The sequence below is a fragment of the Neovison vison genome, chromosome 2, assembly GCF_020171115.1.
Source record: "Neovison vison isolate M4711 chromosome 2, ASM_NN_V1, whole genome shotgun sequence".
Lineage (NCBI taxonomy): Eukaryota > Metazoa > Chordata > Mammalia > Carnivora > Mustelidae > Neogale > Neogale vison.
Window position 1 is genome coordinate 213,429,110 of NC_058092.1, and position 26,970 is coordinate 213,456,079.

Here is a 26,970-nt window from a genome sequence, read left to right on the forward strand (position 1 = left end):
CTCCCGACCCGGCAGAGGCATCCTCTCCAAAGCATGTTTACTTGTCCCCAAACTGGCAGGCAATTTCCCTGCCAGCCGCCCCTCCCTTCCTTCAGGCAACCTTCTCTGACTGCCTCAGCACTGTTGGTGGCACACAAGTCACCATTTGGTTGTTCCTAATGAGTCTCATCACCTCTGTTTATGTCCTGATAGCTTGTTCCAGGGCAGGGCCAAGAGCTGCTGATGGGGAGACAGGCGGTCCTAATGCCTGACTCCATGAATTCTCCCCTTACCCATTCCCCCCTACCCACTTCTGAGCTCAGGAGCGGACTCAAGCCAGCCTGTCTGGAGAGCAGTTAACCTGCCTTTCTGGGCTCCCATCTCCAACCCCACCCCGGTGGAAGGCAGGCAGCGGCTGGGACAGCTCACAGACACCAGGCAGTCGGAATGTCAAGTGCACTTTACTGGGCCCCTGGGCCTTCAAATGCTGTCCTTACGGAGCCTTGGTTGCCCCCTCCCCACACCTCCGGCTGCAGAGGACGCGGCTTGGGGAGGGAGTACATAGGGCGTAGCGCATTCTCTGGCTCCACGGGGTCTTAGGGGCGCTCAGCCACAGCCGTCTGCCCCTACCCTACAGCCCCCGTCCGGCCCCAGCAGCCAGAGCCTCCTTGGGTAGGGAAGAGGGGTGTCTGGGCCTTCAGCATAGAAAGCTGGCTTCACACCAGCACCTGTTCTTGCTTAAAATGGGGCAAGGGGCAGCGTACAAAACTCTACCAGGGGCCGTGGTGACATGAAGGACAGCAGTCCGCTCCTGTTGAGGAGAGGGCCGGGACGAGCCTGGGAGCCAGCCTGACCCTTTCCCTCAGGCCCAGGCGGCTGAAGTGGTGAGGCTCAGTCCGCTAAGGCTGGAGCCAAATACTAGATGGCCAGGTGGGGTGGCCGGTCCGGCGTGGCACTCCCTTCCCCGGAGCCGTGGGTCACCAGTCACGCTCTGCTGGTTCTCGGTAGGGTAGGCCTAAAAGCCTGAAGACATCCTTCTCTGTGGGGGTGGGCAGCACTCGGCCAGGCCCCACCTTGAGGCCGTGGGTGTCCCGGACCACAGAGGTGCTGAGGGCGTGCTCTGACAAGCTCATGCCCTTGGTCTTGGCCAGAGCCCGCATGGAGCGGTTGAAGTGGGCAGAGCCAGTGAAGTAGAGCAGGGCACAGGCGAACTCGCTGTAGGGCACGATGATGATGTCCAGCCGTCGGTGCCGCCGTCCTGGCCCGGGGAGCTGGCACACCCCCAGGTACTTCTGCTGCTGGCCATTCTCCTCCTGGCTCACCAGGTCGTCTGTCAGGAACCCTGGCGCAACATCGGAAGGCCGCTGGGAGGGCAGGGAGCCAGACCCGGCTGCTCTGTCCTCCCAAGTCTCTCCTTTTCATCCCTGGGTCCTCCGTTCCCAGCTCCACGAATTGCTGGGTGACCTTGCCCTCTCCGGCCCTGCCTCTTTAAACGTGCAGTCATCCCTTCCTGGGTCCCCTGCAGTGTCTCAGGCAGGTGAGATGAACCTCGACCTGCAGGTGGTAGTGAGCACCTGTCACTGAGGGAAGGAGCAGTAGACTGTAATGGCTCTGGCCACCAGGGAGAGGTGGCATTCTCACTGAGCAGCGGCCCCCCACACCCCGCTTCCTGCCTAGAGCTTGCGACTCTGTGATGCTCCCTCCCGGGGGCTGCCCTTCCTGCACCGCCCGCTCGCACAGAGACAGAGCTTGTACCTTGGCGCCGAAGGCGGTCGAGGAGAGGATTGAAGATGCCCTGGTGAGACCGGCCGTCCGGGTGGGTGAGCAGCACATCCACGTCCCCACAGCTTGCCTTCCCCCGGCGGTAAGAACCACACGCCACACACAGCAGCCCGGGGCTGAAGGCCTGAGCCGCTTCCCGGACCTGGGAAAGCACAGGGAGGGCCTGTGGGCTTCAAGCCCTGCAGAGAGTTCCTCTCATAGGGCAGCGTGAGAGACTTCCCTGACCCAGGAGCCCACACGTCCAGCTGATGCCCCGAGCCGATCCCCGGATGGAGGGTACAAGCCTGAGGGCAGGCCTCAAGGAGTGATGGCAGAAGCCTACCCTGGGGAATGGCACTTCCCTGCTTCATTAGGACAGAAGAAAATGTGCTCCCACCACCTGAAGAGTGATCTAAGAGGTGTGACCTCAGATTGTGAGGGAAGGCACTGATCTTTCCTCCTAGAGTTCTTTAAGAGCAGGGAGACACACCTTCTCTCGGCTCCTGCCCCAACCCATGTGCCCAGGTCTGTCCACTTAGGACAAAGGGCCAGGTGCCTGGAAGCCCTCTGCCAGGTCTCAGCAGTGCCAGGCATGGATCTGAAGCTAAAGGCAGAGTGTGTGAGTTGGGGCTTGAGACTTGGGCAGGTGGAGAGCAGAGTGCCCCAGGCCCAGCCCTTGGCGGAAATAGAGCCCAGAAATACAATGGTACCTACAATAAAGGAAAAGAAAAAAAGCAAAGTGGGAGGCAATTCTGAGCCAGTGCTTACATCCTTCCTTGGAGGAAAGAGGCTCGAGGCTTGGAGAGGGAGCCAAGAAAGAGAGGGCTGAGGGCTGAAGGATCATCCCTCACTGAGGGAAATAAGCCCATTAGCCTCTACCCCGGCGACAGCAGACGGCCTCCACGCCTCTCCCCCAGGACACTGAGATTTCTGGGACCCTGGATACTTTGGCCAGGACACCTCAATTCTCCAACAGCCCAGGCTGCTAAATCCCTCACTCCCTTCTTGAGCCTCAAGAGGATGGGAGGAGACCTGAGAGGAGTAATCTCATCAAAAACTCCTGAAGATGGACCCCCTGAACGCCAGGTGGGAAGCTCCCCGCTGTTCCAGTGGGCTGGGGGCTGGAAGCTCACTGGGACATTCTCCGTGCCTGGACACCGTGACTGAGTGACAGTGCCATCACGAGCACCAAGGCCTGGTGACGGGTAGACAAAAGGACCTGTCCGTCCATTCTGTGCCAGTCTCATAGTCCCAGAGAGACTGGAGGCCTGGAGTAGAGCCGGAGGCTGATTTCAGCTAAGGTGGGCCAGGGTCTCCATAGAGTCCCACCTTATCAAAACCTGATTCCAAAGCAGCAAACCTTGCCCAGCAACTAGCTCCTAATTCTGACCCCAACTGAACAAATGACATATGTAGCCCCAAATATACCCTAGTCTGTCTCTCTTCTTTTTTTTTTTTTACCCTAGTCTCTTTCTAATTTCGGTTTTATATGAATTTAATTCCTAATACAACTTTAAATCAAACCCTAATGTTGGCCAAACCTTAATTAAAAGCATCCAATACCAGGAAAACCCTACTCTTAATTTAGGCCTAACCTTAACTCAACTCAACCTAAGCCCTCCTCTGACCCCAGACCGAATGGAACTGGCACTGTGCCTCTACACGAACTCTAACCCAAACCCTGAACCAGCCTCAGGTTGTGCGGGAACCTTCAGAAGGACTGCACATCTGGAGAAAGAAAGCTTTGTACATTTGCACAAATCTTGGAGACAAAGAGTCCATAGTTTTCATCGGGTTCTCAGAAAAGTTTGTGAATCAAAGAACATTAAGAACCTCTGCCCTGACCCAGCCTCACCTAACCCAGTTCAAACTCCAGGACCTTCACGTAGTTCTGACCGTAAACCGCCTCTAATCCAGCCCTTCCACCGTTCCAGCGCGTAAGCCCACGCTTACTCTATGCTCATCCGCAGACCTGGTGTGACAGCCTTCCCCAGCACAGCCACCCACCCTCCCAGCTTCAGTCTCAGCGGGCCCTTTCCCCATGGTCCCAATCTCTGGTGTCTCACAGCTTCTTCCGCCTGGCGCCTCAGCTGAGGACATTATAGCAAGGCCCGGCTCTCCTCACTGCTCTGGGACATCTGCTTACTGTCTGCTCAATCTCTGTAGCCTCCTCCCGGGGTATGCGCTCCAGGAAGTCCTCATAATGCTTCAGGCCAATGGCCTGTTGGCTAGTCAGGGAGGCCTGGTCGCGGATATCTTCGAGGGTCCGGAAACCCTGGAAAAAAAACAAGCCAAATGAGGAGGCTATGAGCAGTCAGGACCACTGGAGAGGCAGGGACTGAGCACATATGCAAGGCTTCCATCACCTCCAGATTCCAAGGAAGGCCTGAGGCAGGATCAACCCCTGGAATGGTTGGATCAGTAATCAGTGGGACTCAAGAAAGGTAGGGAGCATGGGAGACTCACCCCAATCCAGCTTTCCACAACCCTAAAATACTGGTTCATAAGTCTATTAGTCTGGGGGATTCTGAGCATTGCCAGGTTGGGGAACCATTGATCTAGATACTCAGCCCTGAGCCCTGGTCTTCTCAGGAAGACCCTTGCTGGTCTGAGACAGAGAAGCACACTTCCTATCTCTCTGCCTCCATCACAGATTAATGCCTTGAGGCTATCTGGCAACAGGGCAGTTCTAGGAGCAGGAAAGGGGTCTGTCTACATGAGCCCTTGTGCCCTTGAAAAGTGGTCTCCCTATAGTCCTGGTTTATTCCCATCAGAACACAAGGTATGAGAACTGTGGGCAGGACCTCTGAGAAAGCAAAACTGAAGGGGGTGCAGGGACATGGGGTGACCTGTTGGTACCACATCTGTGCAGTTTTGGTTCCAGCTCCCCAGATGTTGGAGAAGAGCTCCAAGACAGGCACGCTCTCACTGATATGGTCCAGCTTCCGCAGATGCCCACTCTCCAGGATTTCTACGATCTTCTCGGCCATCCGCTTTCCAATCCCGGGGATACTGAAGGCCTCCTGGGGGAGGAGGAGGCAGAGGCAGGAAAAGAAGAATGAGAAGATGGGAGGTCTAGAGCCAGCGGTGGGTTAGCAGATGCCTTTAGCAGGTATCTGAGTAAATGCCAGCTTGGTCAGTTAGCAGCTGATGGCTGTGTAAAGTCTGGGCACAAGTGAAAACGAGAATTTTGGATGGGATGGGCTGGGTCACTTGTCTTTTGGTTCTCAGCGGAATGGAGATCAGCACAGGAAGTAGAGAAAAGGCAGCAGTGACCACACGAGTCACCACTGTCATGGCAACAGCAAGAGCGGGGCGTTCACTGAGGCCTTTCTGCTGCACAGGTCCAGCACTGCAGGGAGCATGGCATTTGGTCCTCCCAAGAGCCCTGGAGTCCCTCACTAGTCTAAGTTCCTTTTCATTGCTCAAAGGGTTTAAGTAACTTGCTTAGAACCACAGAGTCAATGAAGGATGGGAACCAGAATTCAAACCCTGGTCTTTTGGCCTCCATAGTAAACTTTTTAAAAACTCTCTACTATGAGAAAAATTCCCATAGTAGAGAGAACAGTGTAATGAATCCCCACTACCTGTCAGCATCTTCTATAATTATCAAGGGACCATCGATCTGCTCTCATCCATCTCTCCATTTTATTTCTGTTATGCAAGTCTCAGACATCATAAAATCTTTTTTTTTTTTTAAAGATTTTATTTATTTATTTGACAGTGAGAGATCACAAGCAGGCAGAGAGGTAGGCAGAGAGAGAGGAAGGGAAGCAGGCTCCCTGCCAAGCAGGGAGCCCGATGCGGGACTCGATCCCAGGACCCCGAGATCATGACCTGAGCCGAAGGCAGCGGCTTAACCCACTGAGCCACCCAGGCGCCCCAGACATCATAAAATCTTAACCATCCCATCTGTTCGCCACTTGTGACTGGTGCCCGTTAAACAGAAAGCTCCCCATCTCCCCGCATCCCCTGCCCTGGCCCCCAGGTACCTGGTAGGAGGTGACAGGCTTGTGGAAGCTCTTGAGGGCATTGATGGCCTTGGCATAGCCCAGGGCCCTCCACTTGTCTCCTTGAACACTGTAGGCTTTGGCAAGCACTTCCAGCTTCTCTGTGATGTGGGGGTTGTAGTTGACCGCCTTCTGGCTCGAAGGCTGTGCACAGACCCATTTATCCAGGCCCTTAGGGGCTGGACTAGGCTCGCCATCTCCCTCGAGGGAGGGGGAGCAGTGGCCACTGATAAGGGCTTCCAGATCAGCTGCGCTAACCTGTGTCTCTTCCCCATCACTGGTTTCATCATCACCGCCAGGCTTGAGCTAAGGAAAGAGAAGAGATGACAAATTCATGCCTCTGGCCCCCAGAAGAGCTCCTCAAAGGTGGGGACTGAGTCTCCTAGTCATATCCCAAGAAAGCTCCTCAAAGGTGGGGGCTGAGTCTCCTAGTCAGACCCAGGAATGAGGATGGGTCTCCTGCATCAGACCTGGGTCTCCTTAACTGTGGGGCCATGTTCCGTTTGGCTTCCCCCAATGCCCAGCCCTAGACTCCCCAGTGATAGGTTGTAGATGTGGCCATGGCAAATGCAGACATGATGATTGTTGGGCAGAGCCAAATGGCCTCATCATAAGAGACCCTTCCTCTGTCAGGGCTGGAGACTTTCTCAACAACCACCAGGCTATTTCTGGACCTAGTTCCCAGGGGGAGGGAGCTCTGAGGGCTGGGAAGCTCCTGACCTGGGCTTGGGTGCTCGGTGCCTCCTCTGTCCTCCGGGGAGGAGATACAGGCCTGGTGGGAGGGCGAGGAGGAGAGAGGGCTGTCCTGAGCACAGCCTCCTGGGCTCCAGGAGGCACAGAAGAGTCTTGGTCTGCCTTGCTGAGCTGTGGTTGGTCCAGGTACCTGCTGGGATGGTGATGGCAAGTTTAACACCCAAGTTTAACACCCAAAGGCCTGGCCCTACCTCTGCTCTTGGTTTTCTACTGTGTCTGATTAAGACAATGAAAGTTATTTTTAATAAATCAAGAAGAGAGCCCAAGATGCTGCCAGGAAACACCTGAGGAAAGACAGGGGCCAGCCCACCTGTTAGGGATGCAGATGTTAAATCCTGCCGTGTCCACTAGCCTTTTCTCCTGCAGGCACAGGCTCAGCCAGGTGGACTTCACCAGCTGAGCACCCTGGGGTAGCTGGGGCAGTCGAAGGAGACGGAGGACTCGCTCACAGTCCATGCCTTCATCCACCACAATGTGAGTGACCCCTGGGGCCTGGGCAGCGCATATCTGGCCTCCATGCTGAGTAATCTGCTTCTCAAAGAGTTCTGCCCGGGCTCGCCCAATGCCGCTGGGCACAACATGGGCCCGCAGGGAGCTCAGCCACTCTGTGGAGGGGACATCCAGACACCTATTGTCATAACTGTCAGATATGATCCAAATGAACCCTTTACAGTCCTGTGCCCCCAAACAATCATTTCCCTTCCATCCAGACAGCCAGCCTTCCAGGGATTCTGCTGCAGGCATACAGTTAATTTCCCATGAACCATCACTTGATTTAAGGGGCAAGAATGTTCCCTCATGTAACCTAGAATCCTGTTCCCCCATGTAACCTAGAACGGTGTAGACACTGCTAGAGCACATTGTAGATATCCTGTATATCGCTTCATTTGATCATTTATTCTTTCAAGTATTAATAGACACCTGCCTCTGTACAAAGCGTAAGGCACATATGTCTTGCCATTTCAGGCCTGGCTGTGTAAGAGATCCTCCCCTCCCCTCCCTGCCACATGAGCTGTTATTTATTTGTCAGCTTGGCTGCAAAATAACGTAACTCTGGGGACCTGAGTCTCCCACCCTTTATTCCTCTTCAGGAAACCTCCTAGAGAGTAAAAGATTCTGCTGGTCATTTCCTTAGGGACCAGAGAGTATTTTCTAATTGATGAAGGTTTAGGGGCGGAGTAGAAAATAACACAAGTGGCCTGTCACAGACTGGGGCCCAAGCCTAGTGCAACAAGGATACAAACCAACCTGCAGGCCATGGACTGGCATAACCTGCTCTAGTATCTGTTCCTTGACATGAACAGTATCGGAAGCCTGAGGGTTCAAGTATGTGAAGGTTCTGAGAGTGGATCTGCTCACCTCCTGCTTCTTCTCCACCTTCTTGCTTGGGTTTCTTTACAAGTGCTTTTGATGATGGACTGGCATGAATTTTCCTCCGCTTGGGAAATGCCTTCAAGATGCCCCCAGGGTCCATTGAGGTATGGCCAGATCCCAGCCTAATGGTTTTAGGTTTGATCAGGGCAACTGTCATGTGGAAACCCAGAACTGAGGTTACCCAACCCTTTGGCTATGAGGGTGGTGTCTCTAATGACCAGGCTTTAGGGGCAGTAGCTCAGTTCCCCAGGGCAGAGGGGTCTCCCAAAACCCAAATGAACTTCAGCAGTTTAGCGTAGCACTTACCAGCCTTTCAAAACCAGAGTACTGGGGGAAATAAGGGTAGAGAATGGGAGTAATGGAGAACTCTTGGGGGGTACAAAATGATACTCCTTAGAGGGGCTGCTCTATAAAGATTCAGTGCAGTGTCTGCCCTGCTGCATCCCACTTTGAAAGGGGCTTACCAAGGGTATGCCAGGCTAGGAAATGGAGCTACATCTTTAGAAAGGGCTTGGGCTCCCAAGAGGGTTGAAGGACTGAGAGAAATCTACATATAGACCCCACATGACCTTTCTCTACCCCATCACAGACCTGCAGAGGAAACTCTGGTGGTGGCGGGTGTTCGGGAGGCGGGGTAATGGTCTACACCTGCCCTGGTGGCGGGCCTCTTGTCACTGGGGTGCTCAGTCCCGCAGCTGCGGGGAGATGGGGCATGGCCGCAGCAGGTGTGGGGCGCCTTCCGAGCCGGGAGGAGTCTTGGCCTCACAGCTGGGGGTGAAGACTACCGGCAGCTGTGGGGCGCCCGCTGCGTCCGCAGCTGGCGCGCGCCAGGAACTCCCAGCTGGGGACGAGAAGAGGGCTGGAGTGCCCGGACCCTGCCCTAAGGGCCCCTCCCGGCCGCGGCGATTCGGTCCGCGGTGGGGTCAACTTCAGGCCTAGCGGGTCACCCACGGTGGGCAGCAATAAACCACTTACCTGGGCAGCCAATGAGAGCGCACGGAGGGCGTGGCGCGTGGGAAGTGGGGGGTGGGGAGGGCAAATGCCCAGAAGACCTTCCGGGTCGGCCGGAAGTGACCGTAGGCGGAATGGTTGCCATGGAAGCGGCCGGTCGCGCGACGGGGCGGAGGGAAGATGGCGGTAACGGGCTGGTTGGAGAGTCTGCGGACCGCCGAGAAGACGGCGCTGCTGCAGGACGGTAACTCGAGGCCCCCCACGAGCTCCCTAGTCCTTTCCCCCAGGGTCCAGCCCTCCGCGAGGTCGTCTCCACGAAGGGCCTCCGAGCCTGGGACGGCCGAGCAGGAAGGGCTGAGGCTGCCACACTAGGCCCAGTCCTGCATTGGCAGATGAGGAAACTGAGGCCCAGGGAGATGACGTGGCTAGAACACGTGTCTCTGGACACCTCCTAGTTTCCTCTACACCACGTCGCCCCGCTCTGCGTTCTGTTACTAATAAATATTAACTCCGTTCATACTCGTTATGTCATTTGCTCCCGACTGCTGTTCCAAGAGGCTGTCAGTTTTCCACCCCATTTTACAGAAGAGGAAACTGAAATTAAAGAGGGTTTTAGACCGGCCCTAGCCTCTCGTCCAGTCAGTGGGGTTGTGTTGCTGAACGCAGCCTGACGTCATGAAGAGGTGGGAGAGCTGAGCTCTAGTTACTACTCTGCCATTAAGTATAGTGGCCTCTTTACTTGCTTGGGCCTTTTTCTCATCTGTAAAATGAGCTGGAAGGGTTACCTCTGATATCCTTTCCAGCTGTAATGTGTTTGTAAGAGAACTTCTAAATGTTCTCTGGGGTCTGTAGGGAAAACAGCAAGGGTCCCAGCGCTGTGCCTGGAAAAAGATGGACATAGAGGTAAGGAGTCCTGATTTTTGTCTCCCCCTAGGATTGGCGGGGTCCTTTGCTGGACCTGCTTGGCAGCCAGATGAATTAGGTCTAAACTCCTGTACCTTGTGGGAGACCAGCTGGAGGCACACATCCGCAGGCAGAAGCCAATCAGGGAAGCGTGGAAATTAAAATCACCTGCTCTTTTGCTCATGCACGTAGCATTTAGGGAGGCTTTTGCTATGTGCCAAGCTCTGTACCAGAGCAGAGAGGGGGAAGAATCGATATGTAAATAAGGAAGAATGTATGTTAAGTAGAGGTTGGAATCTTCTATAAAGTGTATGAGAGCGCGAAGGTGGGAGTCATCGGCTCTTTGAAGGAAGACCTCACAGAAGAGGTGATGTTTATGGGTCCTAAAGAATTCATCTGTGTTTGCTAAGTGTAAAAGAGGGAATGACTCACGCGTAAGGAGAGGTATGGATTTGCGAAAGCATATGACTGATTACTAGGGGAATAACAAAACATTTAATGAGGCATAAGCGTCCCCCCAGTCATAACAACACCCCCCCACACGCACGTACTGTGTGAGGTACTAGGTGCTAGGATGCAAGGGTGAATAAAAGTTCTCTTTTCTCAAGGAGCAGTGAGGAGAAATGGTGGGAAACGAAGAGGGATTTTGGATAAATTGGGGTATGTTTTGATCTCCTATGCAAAGCTAAAGATTTTGGACATTATCTCATAGGACTGTGGTTTCTGGTTTTATTGTAAAAAATAGATAACATAGAATTTACCATTCTAACTGTGTTCTGTGGCATGAAGTATATTCACATTGTTGGGCAACCTTCACTGCCATCTGTCTCCAGCACTTCCTCCTCTTCTTCAGCTGAAACTCCGTACCTCTTAAACCCTGACTCCCCTGGTCCCAGCCTCTGGCAACTAACATTCCATTTTCTGTCTTTATGAATTTGATGACGCCAGGAAACGTAATCACATAAGTGGAGTGGGTACCTGTGGGTACCTGTCCCTGTTATTAGTCCATTTGTGACTGGCTTGTTTCACTTGCCGTCCACTTTTTTCGCTTCAGTGTCCATCTATGTTGTTGCCTGTCTCAAGGCTAAATAGCATTCTGGTGTACACATGCACACACCACGTTGTGTTTAACAACCATCTGTTGCTGGACACAGGGGTTGCTTCCACTTGTATCGCTATTGTAAATAATCCTGCTGTGAATACGGGGGCGCAGATATTGGAGTCCCTGCTTTCACTTCCTTTGGTCACTGGATGGTACCTCAACAAATATTTCATCGTCTAGGATTTTGCCAGGTTTTTTTGTTAGTAACATCACAAAACAATGTTTTTGATCTTTTTCCCCCAAACCAAATAATAATAATAAATAATAATAATGTTAAGTATATGGATACATTTTGTCAAACCTCTCCTATAGATTTACCCTCCTGATGGGTGTGTAGGTGTGGGAGGATGTTACCTCTCTCCCATGAGAAAGCACTGCTATTGGTAATGAGAATCCAATACTCTTCAAACTTTTTTCAGAAAGAATTTATGCTTGTTGTGGAAATATGAAAAATAAGTAAAATCACCCATCAACTACCATCTAGAGATAATAATAATTTACATTTTTAAAAAGATGTTATTTATCGATTAGAGAGAGCACAAGCTGGGGGTACAGCAGAGGGAGAGGCAGAAGTAGGCACCCCCAGAGAGCAGAGAGCTTGATGAGGGCCTCAATCCCAGGTCCCTGGGATCATGACCTGAGACAAAGGCAGACACTTAACTGACTGAACCACCCAGGCGCCCCCCATTTTCTTTTTTTTTTTCTTTTTTTTAAGATTTTTTATTTAGTGTTTTAGAGAATGAGAGAGAGGGAAAGAGTGGGGGGGAAGGGGCAGAGGGAGAGAATCTGGCAGAGCCCAACGCAGTGCTCGATCCCACAACACATGACCCTCAGGTCATGACCTGAGCTGGAAACAAGAATTGGATGCTCAACCGACTGAGCCACCTAGGCACCCCTATAATTTATGTTTTTATGCATAAACTTCCATATTTCTTCCATGTATGTACACATACATATATTTTCTTACCAAAGTATTCTAATATACTTTAAATTGTTTATTAGCCACATATATACACATAATATATACCTGTAGAGTAAATATGTTAGAATAAAGTACAGCTATGGGGCACCTGGGTGGCTCAGTGGGTTAAGCCTCTGCCTTCGGCTCAGGTCATGATCTCAGGGTCCTGGGATCGAGTCCCACATCGGGCTCTCTGCTGAGCAGGGAGCCTGCTTCCCCCTCTCTCTCTGCCTGCCTCTCTGCCTACTTGTGATCTCTCTCTGTGTCAAATAAATGAATAAAATCTTAAAAAAAAATAAAGTACAGATAATTATTATATAATCTTTGGGTAAAGGAGGGCATTTTCAGCACAACTCCTGGGTAGTAGCCACAAAGGAAAAAATAGTTGACTATATAGAAATTATGCAGTTGTTTAGGAAAACCCACTTTAAACAAAGTTAAAAGGCAATTGAAACAATATTTGCAACATACATGACACATGGTTAATATCATTAAAGTCAGTCAGATGAGTAAGAAAAAGATAAATGCCCAAATACGCTAAGGTCTAAACATAATAATTCACTAGAAACATGACCAGTAAACCTTTGGAACAGTGTTCAGGCTTACAGATATTTAAAGCTATGCACATTAACCTAGTTTGGTTATTACAGCATGGATTTTGGCCTCAGATGAGCTGAAATCTCGGTTTTTCATTTCATAGTTTTATGAGCTTGGATAAGTTACATGAACTTTAAGTCTCGATTTTCCTCATCTGTGAAATATAGATAATGGGGGCACATAGGATTATTTTGAGAATTAAATGCAATAAAACACGTGAAATGGCTGGCCAGTAGTAAGTACTACATCCTGCCTGGACTCCAGATGGACTCCGGGGGAGAAGAGGGTCAGGCCGGACACCTCTAACTACTCACAGGCAGCACCTTTAACTCCATTCCTACCGGGAAAACCCTGTCCGCCTCTGTTAGCCATCCAAATGATTTAAGGTGGTATATACAACCTAGGGGCACACTGAGAAGCCCTGCGAAGTTGGGGATGAGTTTCTCGAATACAAACTAGGAATGACTCAAAGGAACTGTGTCCAGGGGAATGAATTAAATGGAAAAAAGGCTTGGTAGATCAGATATAGTTGCAAATTTTAGGTAGCGACTCCTTTAACTGCTCAAGGTCCTTGGAGCCCTTACTCATCAAGTTTAGTTTGGGTACCTGTCCCTGTTATTAGGCTCACTGAGGAACCTACCTATGTCAACTCACCCATTGGTAAAAATAGGAGAAATTACATAGTCGCTTTTAAAAAATGCTTATGATTATAACATACAGGTGGAAGAGTTGGGCTAGGAGACTCCCCTGGTTCTTGCATTGTTTCAGTGAAAGTTAAATCAGTGTTCTTTCTTTCAATTAATACTTAGCTGAGCTCCTAACGTGTGCCAGTCACTATGCTTGGTGTTAGGGAAACAGGCAAGCAGGATAGAACCCCTCCTATCTAATAGTGACAGGCAGTAATCAAAGAATCACACAAATGTAAATCGTAACTGAGGTAAACATGAAGAAAACATAAAAGGACTAACATTATGTGGCTGAGTGCTAGGAGTGGCGGAGAGATAGGCAGAAGGCACAGCAATGGTGTGGCTAGAAGGAGTGCTTGGTCAGGAAACCCAGTTCAGTATCCCGAGTGCATAGGCTTGGTTTTAGGAACTGGGGAGACAAAGATAAATATGGCACTCTTCCTAGAGAGAGGATGCTCTTTAACAAAAGTACCATATCATGTGACAAATGCGCCACTATGGATATGAATAAAGCACCAGGGAGGCCCAAATAATAAGGAAGTGATGAATTTTGCCAGCGTGGCTAAAGACTTTTTTCAGTGGAGTGACATTTGAGCTGGATTTTGAAGGGCAAGGAGTTCAACAGATGAGAAGTATGGAGCTTTGCTGGTAGAGGCAATAGCAGAGCGAAGATGTGTTCAGAGAAAGCTGCAGAAAGGAAAGGCATCCCAGGACATGTTTTAAACTAGTGGTGGGCAATGATTGGCAAAGAGTTCATGGGCAGCTCTGAGAGGGTTTCTCATGCCCAAGCCCAAGGCTGTTGGTGTTTCCCAGGTAGATCCCTTGATGTGCAAGGCACAACGTAAGAAGAGGCATGGGGGTAAGGCACTCTCTGCTTTGTGCCTAGGGAGAAGGAAGGTGCACTATTTGTTCCCAGATGGAAAGGAAATGGCCGAAGAATATGATGAGAAGACGGGCGATCTACTTGGTAAGTAACGGGGGCTTCCACTGGGCCCACAGGAACGCCGGGGGTGACCTAAAGCACAGGTAAGCAAATCTAGCCTGAGGCTCGAGGGAGAAACTGAGCACCAAAGGTGAAGCCAGGGGAGACTGAGATCTCAGTCTTCAAGGCAAGATTGTCCCTGAGAATAATGTGAGGTCAGGGCTGGACACCAGGTGGAGTGTCTGCTTGCCCCGTAAACGCCACCTGACCCCCAGACCCATGAGAGTGTAAGGAAGTCTTCCGTAGGAAAAGCGTTGGGGAAGAACTGTATAGAGAAGGCAGAATTGGAAGTGAGCCTCTACTCCGGGGCTGAGCGAGTGGAGGGAAGGGCAGGCTTTCACTGCGCTTCCTTGCTTGCTTGCTTGTTTTCTGAAGCCACAGCAGCAGCAGGGCGGCAGCGACAGCAGGTACTGACCTGGCCTCAGAGGGCGCACTGTTAAATCTGACCCTTGCCTTGGAAAGTGTCTGAATCAAAGGGGGTCTGGAGTGGAAATTGGGATTTTGCAACGTTTTTGTTTTCATGCCTGCAGCTCTTTTCCTCTCAGACTATACTTATGAATAGGGGCTCCAGCCCAGATTTCTGGGAATTATTTGACTTGTCCATCCTCTGTGCCCAGGTATGCACACCAGCATTCACTGACTTCCCAGAGCTAGGTGGCTGCTGCTTTGACCCAGGGCCTGAGGCTGTCAGCAGTGGGAGTTGGTCTCTTTATTAAGTTCCACCTGAAATGCTAAATCCAATGATGGAATCATGGGTTGGGTTATTTTCTTGTCATTATTCTTGACTTTAATTTCTTCCTGGACCTGATCGACAGGTAGTATTGGCAAGGGAATTTCTTTTTCCCTTTTTCTGACAGCTCATAAATGTCTAGAACCGACAACACGGATTACACTGGTTTGCATTTTCTTAGTCTACAGTCTTAAAATGTATGTCCTGCGCATGTTCAGTCGCAGAGTGAAGTGTTGATCCCTCCTTATTATGAGCTGCTTGGGCTCCAGTCCCAATTGGTTTAGTCTGGTGCTATTAAAAATCTTGATGTGTTTAGCATATGACACTGATTTGGTGGAAACCAATACAGTAGTAATATCCTCACAATGCATTGTAATTTATAGCGCTCCCAGGGGGTGACAGGCTTGGAATGCCTAACAGGGGCGAGCTTATGAAAGCAGAGGTCACGTGGGCTAACCACCACCATTGCCAGGCCCGAGACTGGCTGCGGTTCCTCCCCGCAGCCCCCAGCATTACTTCTCTCCTCCACTCAGAGCAAACAACCCGCCTATAGCTGCTGTGGTCATAAAAACAAACAAATAACCCCCGGTCTCTTAGTTGTGCTTGAACATGAAATTAAAATGAGAAACAAGTTCTGGTACCTTCCTCTGTAGCATCCCACATTAACCTGTCACTTCTCTTGGCAGGTGGGGAATAGACAAGAGCCTTCAACTCCTTTTTTTTTTTTTTTTTCTTAAAAGCAGAAATGCAGATTGATAGGCGAACACTGGCTAAAGTTTATCTAATAATAATACCATAACTTTTATTAGGCACCATGCTAAGTGCTTCATTATGAGTCATCTCATCGAACCATCCTCATTACAGCCTGATGAGGTATGGAAAAAATGGAAACTCTAAGAGGTTCAGCACCTTGCTCAGAATTTTATAGCTGGTTAGTTTCTGAGTTAGGATTTAAGTCTGAGTCTGCCTGGTTAAGACCCCGTGCTTTAATGCACAACAACATACTATTGGTTGTTGAGAATATTTAATCCTGTTTTCTTATTAAATTTTGTTACCCCCAGAATGACTGAAGAAGGGGCTGGTGGGAGCAGGACAGAGCTGGGCAGACAGGAACACCCCACCTAAACCACTGGATCCTTTGAACAGCTGGTCCTTACCCATCTCCAACCACTTCACCCTACCCCCACCAGCTGCCCTTGCAAAATTATTAATTTTTAAGTATAAACAATCTCAGGGCCTGAACTAACTTGAGCTTGAGCACTCTATAAAGTACAATACGGACACGGTTATTGTGGCCATAAATGGGAATTGTTTCCATTTCCCACCTAACTAACAAATGTGATAATTGGCTAAACTGGTTTTCTGTTCGAAAAACCCAGAACGTAATTTGCCGCTGGTGCATCTTGTGTAGGAGGGAGTTCTTCCAGTTGGTGTTAATAAGCAGAGTGGTGTCATATTTTTTTCAACCGTCTCAGGGCTATTCATTCCCACCCCACACAATGAGTGCTGTATGTAGTCATAGAGGGAAACCTGAAGGGCCCCAGAACAAGGATCGGAACATCAAACCAGCCCCGAAGAACACAGCATGTCCAGGGGGGCAGAGGCTGAAGGGCAGGCCATCCCCCCACGATTACATTTGGATTACCGCCTTAATCTGCTTTGGTATTTGACCGCCAGCCTCGCCACCCCGGCTGCATTTGGAGGACATTGAGCACTTTCATCCCCAAGCACTTCGCCGGCTTTATAAATGACCCACTCGATTCCCTTCAGCCTCCTCGGGGATGGGACGTGGCAGCTGTTTAATAGCCACAGAGCAATGTTGCAGTGTTTTAGGGCAGAAAAGAAGAGCCCTGCCTCCAGTTTGAGCGGCAGGGAGTGTTTAGGGAAGGGGAATGTAATTATCCGCATTGGAAGCAGGCCAAGGCTTGGAGCTTTGGGGAAAGAGGCCTTTAGGACTTCTACTTTCCAACCCACCTGAAAGATGGGGCTTCCTTTCAGCAGTCTAGGACAGCAGCCTGCTTCCTGCTGATTTAGGAAAAAGCCCCCAGGCACTGCCTCCTTCATATATTCCCCATCAGACCCTTTAGGGTCAAGGAGAGTCTCCTTTGCAAGGACTGACCCTGGCTCAGCGGGAAGACACGACAGCATCCCAGAGAGCGACCCTCCACACACCAGTTTGGGTTTAACATATAATCAAATCAGAGTGACAGCAGGTGGAAACAGTCCCCTGTTGCCGCAGGAACTGTCCTTGAGTTCAGGAACAAAGACAGGACAAGAAAGACAAGACGAAGTGTGTATTTGCACGTGTGCATTCATGCCCATATACGTGGGAAAAATAACAAGGACTTCACCAAAACCATTTATTGGATCTTATAATGGAATGAGTAGGGAGACTTTCTTCTACATTCTAGCAAAGAATTTAATCCCAAGGTGTTAAAAAAAAAAAAAAGAAAGAAAAGAAAGAAAGCGGTGAAAGAGCCAGAAGGCCGGCCTCCAGTTAAGTGAGGTATTACACGAATAGATTTGGATATACTCCCGGTCACAGTCCATTCACTTAAGAGAGTAGAAGTATTTTGGGGGGGGGGGGAGTTGCCTATAAAGCATATTTCCAAGTTTTACTCTTCCTTATTAATTTTCATTATAAACTTGGAAATGTGTTTCTAGGGAGAATTTTTGGCCCTAAGACGTAATAAAATCACACTGCAGAATGCAGCAGACCTTATAAATGCACATATTCAAGGGAAAATTCTAATTTTACAGCACACTTTTGTGTTCAGCTTGCATGCCTTACTTGGAGCAGGGAGGGCGTTTGGGTTTGGCACAGTGGCTCCAAAGGTCTTGAAGAAACCCATCCTGAGACTCTGACTCCAGGTCTCGCCCACCCCAGCCCCGAGAGGGGAGTGGGCTGGAGCAGCTGTGACACAACACTGGGCACTCTCTGACCTGTTAGCTCCTTACCACGCTGTCAGGAGGGCTGCTGGTGTCTGGCGCAGTTAGGCTCCCCCCGCCCCCCAGGACACCAGCTCTGCAGGATGAAAGAGGAGTCCAGGGGTTCCAGCTCTGGGTGGGGGGAGCTCCCCTGCTGTGATGGCTGCACCCAGAAGACATGAATGACTTGGGGTTCCCAGAATCCTGGCAGGGGTCCTCGGGTAATATCCACGGAACTAGTTGTTTCCACTTACAATTTCCATACAGAATGGACCTTACTTGGGGGAGAAAAAAAAAATCTTACGTAAACATATGGGTTGTAAACCAAGGTAAAATGGAGACAGTTGTGTGTATTATAAAAGGATGATCCTGTTCTGCAAGAAAAATTCCCATGGTGTATAAATAACGCATTCGAAATCGGGTGTGTGCCTAATGTTTCATTTAAATACAATTCTGGGGCTGCTGTTTTAAGCCGGTATACTTAAAATGAGCAAATTTCTGTATTTGGACTTTGTAAATCATGAGACCAGTCTGCCTGTCAGGTTTCATCTTCTTATTTTCCCTTGGCACATTTATAGAGGGAAACAAATGCATCTCAGTTCGTACTTGTTGGGATCCAAATGTTCCCCGTTACCAGGAGCTCCCCTGTTCCTAACCAGCACATTTCTCCCTTGCTTGGAATCACGCCTGGAAGATTCTTAACTCCACTTGGCTCCCTTCAGAGCTTTGGTCAATCCCTTTTGTTTGGGCACCTGTGGTACGGGCTTTCCAGATTACCCAGTATCGAAATGCTCTGCTGGGCTTTGAGCTTTTGGCAGCTGTGAGGTCTTGCTCACTTGGACAGAGGTGGTATAAAGGCCCACCATGGCCACTTCTCTCCCCTTCCAGTCATCTAATGTGGCGTCAGTGATTCAGCAGGAAGAGCAGAGTCCCTTCCTTTCTGGTAATCCCATTGCTTCCTTCTCTCCTCAGTGAGAAAGTGGCGTGTGAAAAGTGCCTTGGGAGCCTTGGGCCAGTGGCAGACGGAGGTGGGAGAGCCGGCACTCCTGGGAGCAGGCAGCTTGGGGCCTGAATTCATCAAGGAAAACAATGCCAATGTATGTCTCTCCGTTAGGTCAGGTCGGGGAGGTGGGAGTGGGCCGCTGGCCCTGGAGGGCAGATACCATGTCTTAGTCACCCCCTTGTCTCCCGAGTGCCCACCTGTGTGCCACACTCTGTGTGGACACAGAGCTCTGAAAGGGTTTGCTCGAATGAATACCCAAAGGCTTTGGGCTTGGTCATCCTGGGACCAGGGCTCCAGGCCCGGAATGTCCCAGCAGTAGCAGCCTCCGGGGAGCTGTGGGAAGAGATGAGGGTCTCCTCCTGTTGTGTGCCCCAGGCAGAGCTTTGCAGAGCAGGGGGCCGTCCCTTGTTCGCTCTCACCAAGAACAGACCCTAAGTTGTTTTTGCCTTCTGCAGCCCATCTTTATGCGCAAGGACACCAAGATGAGTTTCCAGTGGCGGATTCGAAACCTCCCCTACCCTAAGGACGTCTACAGTGTCTGTGTGGACCAGACGGAGCGCTGCATCATCATCCGAACAACCAACAAAAAGTAAGTGGCGTGACAGGCACCTGTGGACCTGTGTGTGAGCACGATGGGTGGGACTTGCCCTGGGGGGGTTGCTGAGACTGCTCCCCACCCCAGAGGGCAGAGAAGCTTCCTCCTCCAGCTCTGAGGGAGGGCTGCACTAAAGCCCGAGAGAGTGCTGAAAGCTGGAGGGCTTCTTTTCCTGAGGCCCAGCTTGAATAATGTAATCAGCTCCCTTGGGTGGGGAAATCAGACGAGGAATGTCTGGTCCAGTAACTGGCGCATATTGGGGTTCACCAGGCATTTGTTGAATAATGAGGGGATGAGGAATCACCTGGCCGTTAACTTGTGATCTTAGGTGACTCTGCTGTAAGATTTTTTTTTTTAAGATTTTATTTATTTATTGACAGACAGAGATCACAAGTGTGCAGAGAGGCAGGCAGAGAGAGAGGGGGAAGCAGGCTTCCCGCAGAGCAGAAAGCTCGATGTGGGGCTCGATCCCAGGACTCTAGGATCATGACCTGAGCTGAAGGCAGAGGCTTTAACCCACTGAGCCACCCAGGTGCCCCTACTGTAAGATTATTATTACCTTGACTGGATCCAGTCCGTGATGAACTTGCCTGGTGACATCACTGTCCGGACTGTCAGGGAGCATGGCCTAGAGGGCACACCCAGCTGAGCAGTGGGAGGACTGTGAAGTACCTGTCTAGGGCAGCCAGCCTTACCCTGCTCTCCGCTGAGGGGCGGTAGGCGGGGGCTTCGGCTTCTGGAAGTCTCTTGCGTTCTGTTTCCGAAGGGGTACCTAACTTCCCTTTATTTCTCTCCTGGTGTTCTGCTGGGGTCAGGCAAGGGGTGGGTCAGGCAAAATGTAGGGTCGAGGGGACAGAGGTGGCCAAGGAGGAGATCTGATCCAGGCAGGGCTGTTTCTGGGCTGACCATCTGGGAAATGCATTGATCCTATGCAGATTTCCAGACCTGTGACTGATCACAGGAGAAGAACCCTGTTAGTGAGCTGGTCTTGACCTGGGCCTGGGGGACTGAAGCATAGGACTAACTCCCATGACGTACAGTTGAGGTATTAAAATGGAAGGTTTTCTGAGTGACTGGTCCACACACTAAAGCCACCCAGCGTGCCTTGTGGGCGCTGAGCTTGGGCTCCAGGTGGTGCCATCCATCTGCTTGTTTACCTGAGGGTCAGGAGGGCCCAGCTCCTGTCCGGCTCCTCTCCCGGCTTCCAAGGGTCTGTGAGGCCCCCAAGAAAGTGGCACAGCTCCCAGGCTCCCCGGCACATCCTTGGGTTCTGCCCTCTGCTTATGACCCCCGTCCCCTCTCACTCTGGCAGGGTTCATGGGATGGGGAAGGGGTGGAGATGAATGAATTAATTTCAAGATTATTGCTCTTCACGCAGCCAGCAGCCCCCGCAGTGGGCCTTGTCTGTAAATACAAAGTCATAATAATAAGGGCTTGCGTTTATAAAGCACTTTGAAGCCCTCAGATAAAAGGCAGTTTATTCCCGTTATTGTTCTCATCATTAATGGGAGTCAGGGCCTAAAGTGGAATTTAGCAATTTCAGACAACAGAGAAATTGCCTTTAGGAAAACAAACTCTGTGCTTCAGCAAGCATTCCCCTGCGTAAGAGGCCCTGGGTCCAAACTGGGAACAAAAGTGCTTCTGATAGCACTTGAATCTGCAGCCTAGCAGTTTGTGGAGCTGGCTGCTGCCTCCCTTTCGTCCCCCAGAGGTCACTGTCGAATACAGATACGAGGCAGAAATGTGATTACTGGGGAGTGAGAGGAGAGAGTCTAGCTAGCTCACCAAAAATTTCATCTGCGGGCAGATCCTCGGGGTCCCATCTGCTGCACGTACCCAGCTGTAGGCGGCGCTGTTGGCCAGGAGCAACATGGCCGGACGCCCACTCCTGCACTCAAGGCAGGGGGAGACATTTTTGAACTGATGGGTGAGGCCAGGTGGGATGGGAGTAAAGCCCCTGGAAGGGGCAGGGCCGGGGCTGGATCCCCACAGAGAGGAGGGGTGTATGTGCGTGCCGCTTTGGAGCCCGCACAGAGCCTCTGGTCCTGTGACCCTGCCTGGCTTAGCCCAGCCTTCCTCAGGTCCCTCTGCCCAGAGGTAGGAGAGAAAGGCCGCTAAATCTTTAACCAGCTCTTTCTTGAGCAGACTCGCATTTTCATCTCCTACCAGCGGCAGTAATGCGTCTTACACCTTTACTGCCACTAATTTAATGACTCAGTGGTTACTCTTCTGAGCAGGATACTCCCGTTTTTTCAGGATCCGTTAAAACTCTGTTTTCTGATCATCACGCCATGCAGTGTTGGGCAGGGTGCATATTTTCATCCTTGTGTCGTATCTTAACAATTCTGTAAATGTGTCTGTAAAGTCAACGTGCTGAGCTGACTCGTGAAGGGAAAGTTCGCGACAGTCTAGCCGCCCCGGCATCTGTAGGACCTACACGGTGGCATCTCTGATTTGCCTTCTTCTGTTGCCTGCTGGTTCTGTGCCTGCCCGAGTTCTAATGTTCTGGAACGTGGTTACCAGTAAAAACCAACTTTCCTTTGTCCATACTGGCCTTGTCCCTGAAGGACTGGGTTGGCCACTTCCCTGGAAAAGGATTGATTCCAGTGTATCATGTCCTTGGCCTCCGGTATTAGTGAGGGGATGAATCAGGGAAGAAAGGGAAGAACAGAAAGTACAGGGAAGAAAGTACTTTTCCCAGTGTGGTTCTGCCTGCTCCTGGTAAGAGTGTCTGTGCAGAAAGAAGATTCTTAGCCTCAGCCTAGAGCTGGCAGCTGTTAAGTAGAATGGACCAGGGCACTGGATTGGGAAAAGGTTGGCTTTAATCTGTCCTCTGCCCCATACAAACTGTAGTATTTGGGGCGAGGTTTCCTCATGTATCAGAGGAGAACACTCAGACCTACCTCACAGAGTGTTTGGGCAATTTGATGAAATCATATATACACAAACTTCCGGCCCACTGGCCGGCCTGAAGCATGTCTTCAGCAATTCTTTGGAAATTGGAACTTGGCTGATTTGACATTGGTGACATTAGCATTGTGGGAGGTGTTAATAGGCATCACTAGAAAAAAAGGGTTCCATGGTCAAATAAATTTAGGAAACTGGATTAAAAACAAGTTTCTCTTTGGTAGGACATATGGCAGTCTTAGTACGTGAATGTGCGTTGTGAGTCCAGGAAGGGTTGCTGTAGGCAGGGATGACCGGCTTGCCTGGAGCTGTGATGTGTAAGAAAGAGGGTTTGCCGACTGCTTTTCTAAGGGCGGGACCGGCTAGAGGCTTCTCAGGACCAGTCTGGCGGAGCCTGTGTCCAGCCGGTATGGGTCTAGCGGGCCTGCTTCTGCTTTCAGCCTCTCGAAGACTCTCTCAAGAGGTCTGGCCTCTTGTCCTTTCTCAAGTCACTACAAAGGAGAATAGGTTGGGAAACGACTAGAAATTGGGAAGGGGATACAGCAGAAAGAGGGTTGTGGGGTAGTATGGGTCATTTCCCAAACAGCCCAAGTGAAGGAGCCATTCTTTCCTCACAGTTTAGGGGAAGGTACAGAGTTGGCCTGTTCAGGTCCCTTTGACAAGTGACTTCAAGTTCATCTCCTTTGTCTAGTTTGGAGACGAAAGTTCATTCAGCTCCTTTATTGGAGGAAGGAATCCGGAGGAAGAAACTTGGGCCCAGAAGTGGAGGGGCCTGCTGGGGTTACAGGCCAGGACTGGGAGTTGTCCTGACAGCCTTCGCTTTCCCGTGTCTTTTGAACACTTCTGACATTCCGAAAGGAAAGCCATTGTGTTGCAGTGCCCAGAGGACCCGCAGGCTGGCTGGATCCTAAGGGAGGGTCCCTCCCATGTCTGCCCCAACCTAGACCAGGGCTCTGTCACTTCGAGGAGAGGGAGATGGGGGCTCAGGGGGTTTGGGGGATTAGTACTTATAATAGGGGCTTCTCTATGGATGGTTTTGTGACTCCAGCAAGATACCGGTCGGTTCCTCAGTTTTCTGTGAAAGAGGCTAGTAAGAGCAGCCAATAAGTGGGTTGTTTTGAGGACTCGGTGTGTGTAGAGCAGTGCCTGGCCCAGGAAGCATAACAAACGTCAGCTGTCATTGTGAGGCCGAGACTGAGAGCAGTAATAGGTGGTGGGAACGGGGGTGTCACAGGTCCGCCAAAAGCCCAGGAGCTGCTGCACTCTAAGGGTCTCACTTTCAGCAGAAACACAAGATCTCCTCAAGCAGAGACAGGGCCTTCTTTCTTCTTCATCTTTAAATCCCCAGTTCACAGCTCAAGGCCTAGGGCACAGTTGATACCTAAAGACATGTTTGCTGTCTCCCTAGGGCTGCTCGAGCCCGAGCAGTCTGTGTTTTCCAGAAGCACAGTGGGTCCCTCTCTAGGCCAGGTACTGGTGAGTAAGTCAAGTGTGCTTCCTCTCAAGGCGAGCCCCAAGGCCAGGGGATGGGAGGGTGGGTCCTGCAGGGGGTGGGCTGCACCCTGAGTAGAGGAAGCAGATGTCCCCTATGCCCTTGAACATTGCCCAGCAGGAGCGTCTGAGGAAAGCTGTGTAACCTCATCCAGTAAACTAAATCCATTAGAATAGACTCAAGACAAAGCAGAACGTCCACCCGCACTCTGCCTCCAGCCCCCAGCCTCGTGGTGACAGGTGTGCGAGTGGGACTGGGCGGACACAAGCCATGGACAGCAGATTCCCTCTGAGGCCAAGCCCCAGGGTTTCTTTTTTCAGTCCCATTGGCCCAGCCTGGGGAATATGCTTTGCTGGTGCCCCTATGAGGGTGCACAGGTATGTCCCTGTCCCACCCTGGTGCACAAGCCAGGTAGGCAGAAAGGATGTCCCCATGCTCTGCTCCGTAAGGCCTTCCACGGGCCCTGCTGGTTCGGCTGGGCTGCGCGTGCCTGGGCTGCTTCTCTCCCAGTTCTGCTGCTTGTGTATATTTGCAAGGAAGATGTTAACACTTCCTAACAAGCCTTTGTGTTCATCTAATCTCTGCTGTTTAACCTTTGACTCCCCCCTATTATCAGTGTCTGCCACCTTTGCTGGCCAGCCCAAGGGCCCCAGGAAGAGCCCTCAGCCCAGGCTAGGAGGAGGATGAGGCAGCATTCCACCCGCTTTTGCAGGCAGATGGATCGCCTTTCCCTGGGGCAGAGCTTTGGGAAATAAAGCAAGCTTGTGGTGCCATTAGGACCCCCCAGCCCCCACTCCTTTTGAACTGTCAGCCTTTAAGTAAACATTCTTCCCCTGCTGCTGGTCCCAGCACCTTGGCGGGAGCGGAGAACCTGGGAGGAGAGGGGCCCCGAGAACCTCCGCTAAACTCCCAGGGATTTGGGCAGGAGAGCAGGGCAGAAGTGCTACATTGATGTCAACTCTCTGAGTCCCTGGGGCCCCGGGGCTTTTGAAGTGGACCCGCAGTAGCTGTCACCACCAGGACCAGGCCCCTCTGAAGTATTCAAAGCCCTGTCCTCTCCGGGCCCCTCACTTAAGTTGCTGCGTACCTGCCTGCAGTGTTTCCCTTCCCAGCCCGCAGGCCCACGGTAGCCACAGGGACGCCAGGCCTGGGGGGCAGGTTTGCTGGCCAGTGGGGGCCCAGGCTCCACTTCCACCAGGGAAGATGCCACACAGGCCTGCTGCTAGAGAGGAGGCGCTCTCGGTGACAGGCACCTGACCTGGGAGCAGGAAGCTGTGTCCCGGCCCCCGGGACAGCTGGCGGTGAAGCCGGCGAGACCTGTTACCTCCCTCTTCTGTAAAGGTCAGATTTCCTGTAAAACGAAGTCCAGTCATATGCGTCATGGGCTAGGTGTTACTCTCTGGGTTTTTTGGGTTTTTACTAAAAAGGATCGTTAATCTCTGGACTGGCCCTTGCAGGTGACAGGGACTGTGTATGAAAATGGGGGCTGGGGGCAGGGAGTCTCGGGGCCAGCAAAGTAGTTCAGAGATCCCGCTTGAGATGAGTCACACGGTTTGTCCTCCTAGATTTCTCCTTGTGGATGTACTTCCCTCTCTGGCCTACAAGTAGAGTCAGGCCCACGGGGCCTTCAGAGAACGTTGCATGTAAATGGAACTGTTGGTTCCCAGCTCTGGGGAACAGTCCTTGATAGACTTATTCTGTCTCTTGTTAGCATACATGTTCTCACGTTCTTGGGGTGCAGCAGAGGCCTGGCCTGCCCGAACTGTACATTATGGAGGCGGCTTCTGCATGCCTTTGAGTGTCTGAGCCTAAAGCACAAGTCACTCTAATCCTTGGTCTAATCAAGGAACCGTGAGGGGTCCTGCCCTTGGCCAAAACGTCTTTCATTCATATGGTTGTTCTCAGTGGTTTCCCCTCTTCCTCTTTGGCTCTGTGGAAAGTGTGGAAGAACTATGTAGAAAATCGGTACCAGAGGGCCTGCTGCCCAGTTGTTGGGGACCACCCTGCGGGATGGGTCAGTGACCTTTTGGTGTTCCCGCAGGTACTACAAGAAGTTCTCCATCCCCGACCTAGACCGGCACCGGCTTACCCCGGATGAGTCCGCGCTGAGCTTTGCTCATGCCAACTGCACCCTCATCATCTCTGTAAGATGAAGCCAGACTTCTTGGCCACTGCATCCGGGAGAGGCCCCTCCTTTCCCTGCCCATTTCCCATCCCATGGGAGTCCCCAGTTCCAGCCCCAACCCCTGGCGTGTGCTTGCTAGACAAGAGGCATCCCTCCGTCAGCAGGGGGAGCGGAGGGTGGGGGGCTCAGCTGATCTCCGAAGTCACAGCTGGGGGAGGACAGAGGATGACGTGGAGGGGTGGAGATCGCGGGACTGGGACTCTGGTGGAAGGCTCCTCCCCAGCCATGTGATCTTGAGCAAATCATTCAACCCTGTAGGCATCAATTTCCTCATTTTCAAATAATGGGATCAGAGGAGGCCACAAGTGTGTAAGTGGGGAGGGGAGATGTGACTGAATGACGCGCTCTTCCTGGTTCCGTCCACAGTACCGGAAGCCAAAGGAGGTCCTGGAGGCTGAGTCAGAGCTTCAGAAGGAGCTGAAGAAAGTGAAGACGGCCCACAGCAGTGACGGGGACTGTAAGACCCAGTAGCGGAGCATCCTTGAGCCTGCGCCTCGGTTGGTGTGGTGACCGGACCTCGGGCAGCACGGCAGTGGGGGAGGCTCTTCAGACTTTGTGGCTTGGGCCTTTCTGGAACAGGGGGTACGTCCTCTCTTCTAAGAGCTCTCCAGGCTCTGTAAGAACTGGGCCTTGGGGTGCTCCTAGCCCCCATATCATGGTCTGATCTCCCAAGTAAAGTCGTTCTGAGTCACTGCAGGGCGGCTACCCTCTTGTCCACCTCTCCACACGCCTGTTGCCAGGGAGGGTGGTGGTGAGGATACTCCCTTTTGTCCTCAGGGGCCTTCAATGTCAAGCCTTTCACATAGAGGGAAGCATGGGGCTTTGATGGAGCAGAGCTGGGGGGGGCCCTGAGCCTAACGCTGGGTGGGTGTCTTCCCCGTCCTGTTTGCATAACTTGAGGGACGCTAGGCTGCTGGAAACCCTGGGCTGTCTCAGCTGCAGAAGGGCCCAGATGAGCTCCCTGTGGTAAGGGGAGGTAAGGTAAAGGAGAACTTTTTGAAATACAGAAACCTTGGAAACAGTCCAGGACATTAAGACATTGTGGGTGTGAAGGCAGGAAGGAGGGTCGTA

General features: G+C 51.5%; 2 protein-coding genes across 5 annotated transcripts; one reads left to right on the forward strand and one right to left on the reverse strand.

The window, feature by feature from the left end:
* Positions 1 to 424: 424 nt before the first annotated feature.
* Positions 425 to 8,893, reverse strand: POLL (DNA polymerase lambda). Of its 4 annotated transcripts, none has more exons than XM_044240346.1 (9): positions 8,853 to 8,893; positions 7,863 to 7,999; positions 6,814 to 7,108; positions 6,471 to 6,636; positions 5,733 to 6,056; positions 4,590 to 4,763; positions 3,887 to 4,015; positions 1,735 to 1,903; positions 425 to 1,321 (listed from the first exon to the last, which is right to left on the reverse strand). In XM_044240346.1, exons 2-9 carry the CDS (start codon positions 7,975 to 7,977, stop codon positions 957 to 959), a joined length of 1,737 nt encoding a protein of 578 aa, XP_044096281.1. In that variant the 5' UTR covers positions 7,978 to 7,999; positions 8,853 to 8,893; the 3' UTR covers positions 425 to 956. The 4 variants fall into 4 exon arrangements, with proteins under 4 accessions (XP_044096281.1, XP_044096282.1, XP_044096280.1 ...); XM_044240347.1 differs by lacking the exon at positions 8,853 to 8,893 and adding an exon at positions 8,469 to 8,839 and having other exon boundaries at positions 6,471 to 6,633; XM_044240345.1 differs by lacking the exon at positions 8,853 to 8,893 and adding an exon at positions 8,469 to 8,839.
* Positions 8,894 to 8,964: 71 nt separating this feature from the next.
* DPCD (deleted in primary ciliary dyskinesia homolog (mouse)) lies at positions 8,965 to 26,595 on the forward strand. The gene is made up of 6 exons (XM_044240349.1): positions 8,965 to 9,072; positions 13,964 to 14,044; positions 18,690 to 18,814; positions 19,176 to 19,312; positions 25,759 to 25,858; positions 26,266 to 26,595. The coding sequence occupies exons 1-6, from the start codon at positions 9,009 to 9,011 to the stop codon at positions 26,368 to 26,370; spliced, it is 612 nt and encodes a 203-aa protein (XP_044096284.1). The 5' UTR covers positions 8,965 to 9,008; the 3' UTR covers positions 26,371 to 26,595.
* Positions 26,596 to 26,970: the final 375 nt, after the last annotated feature.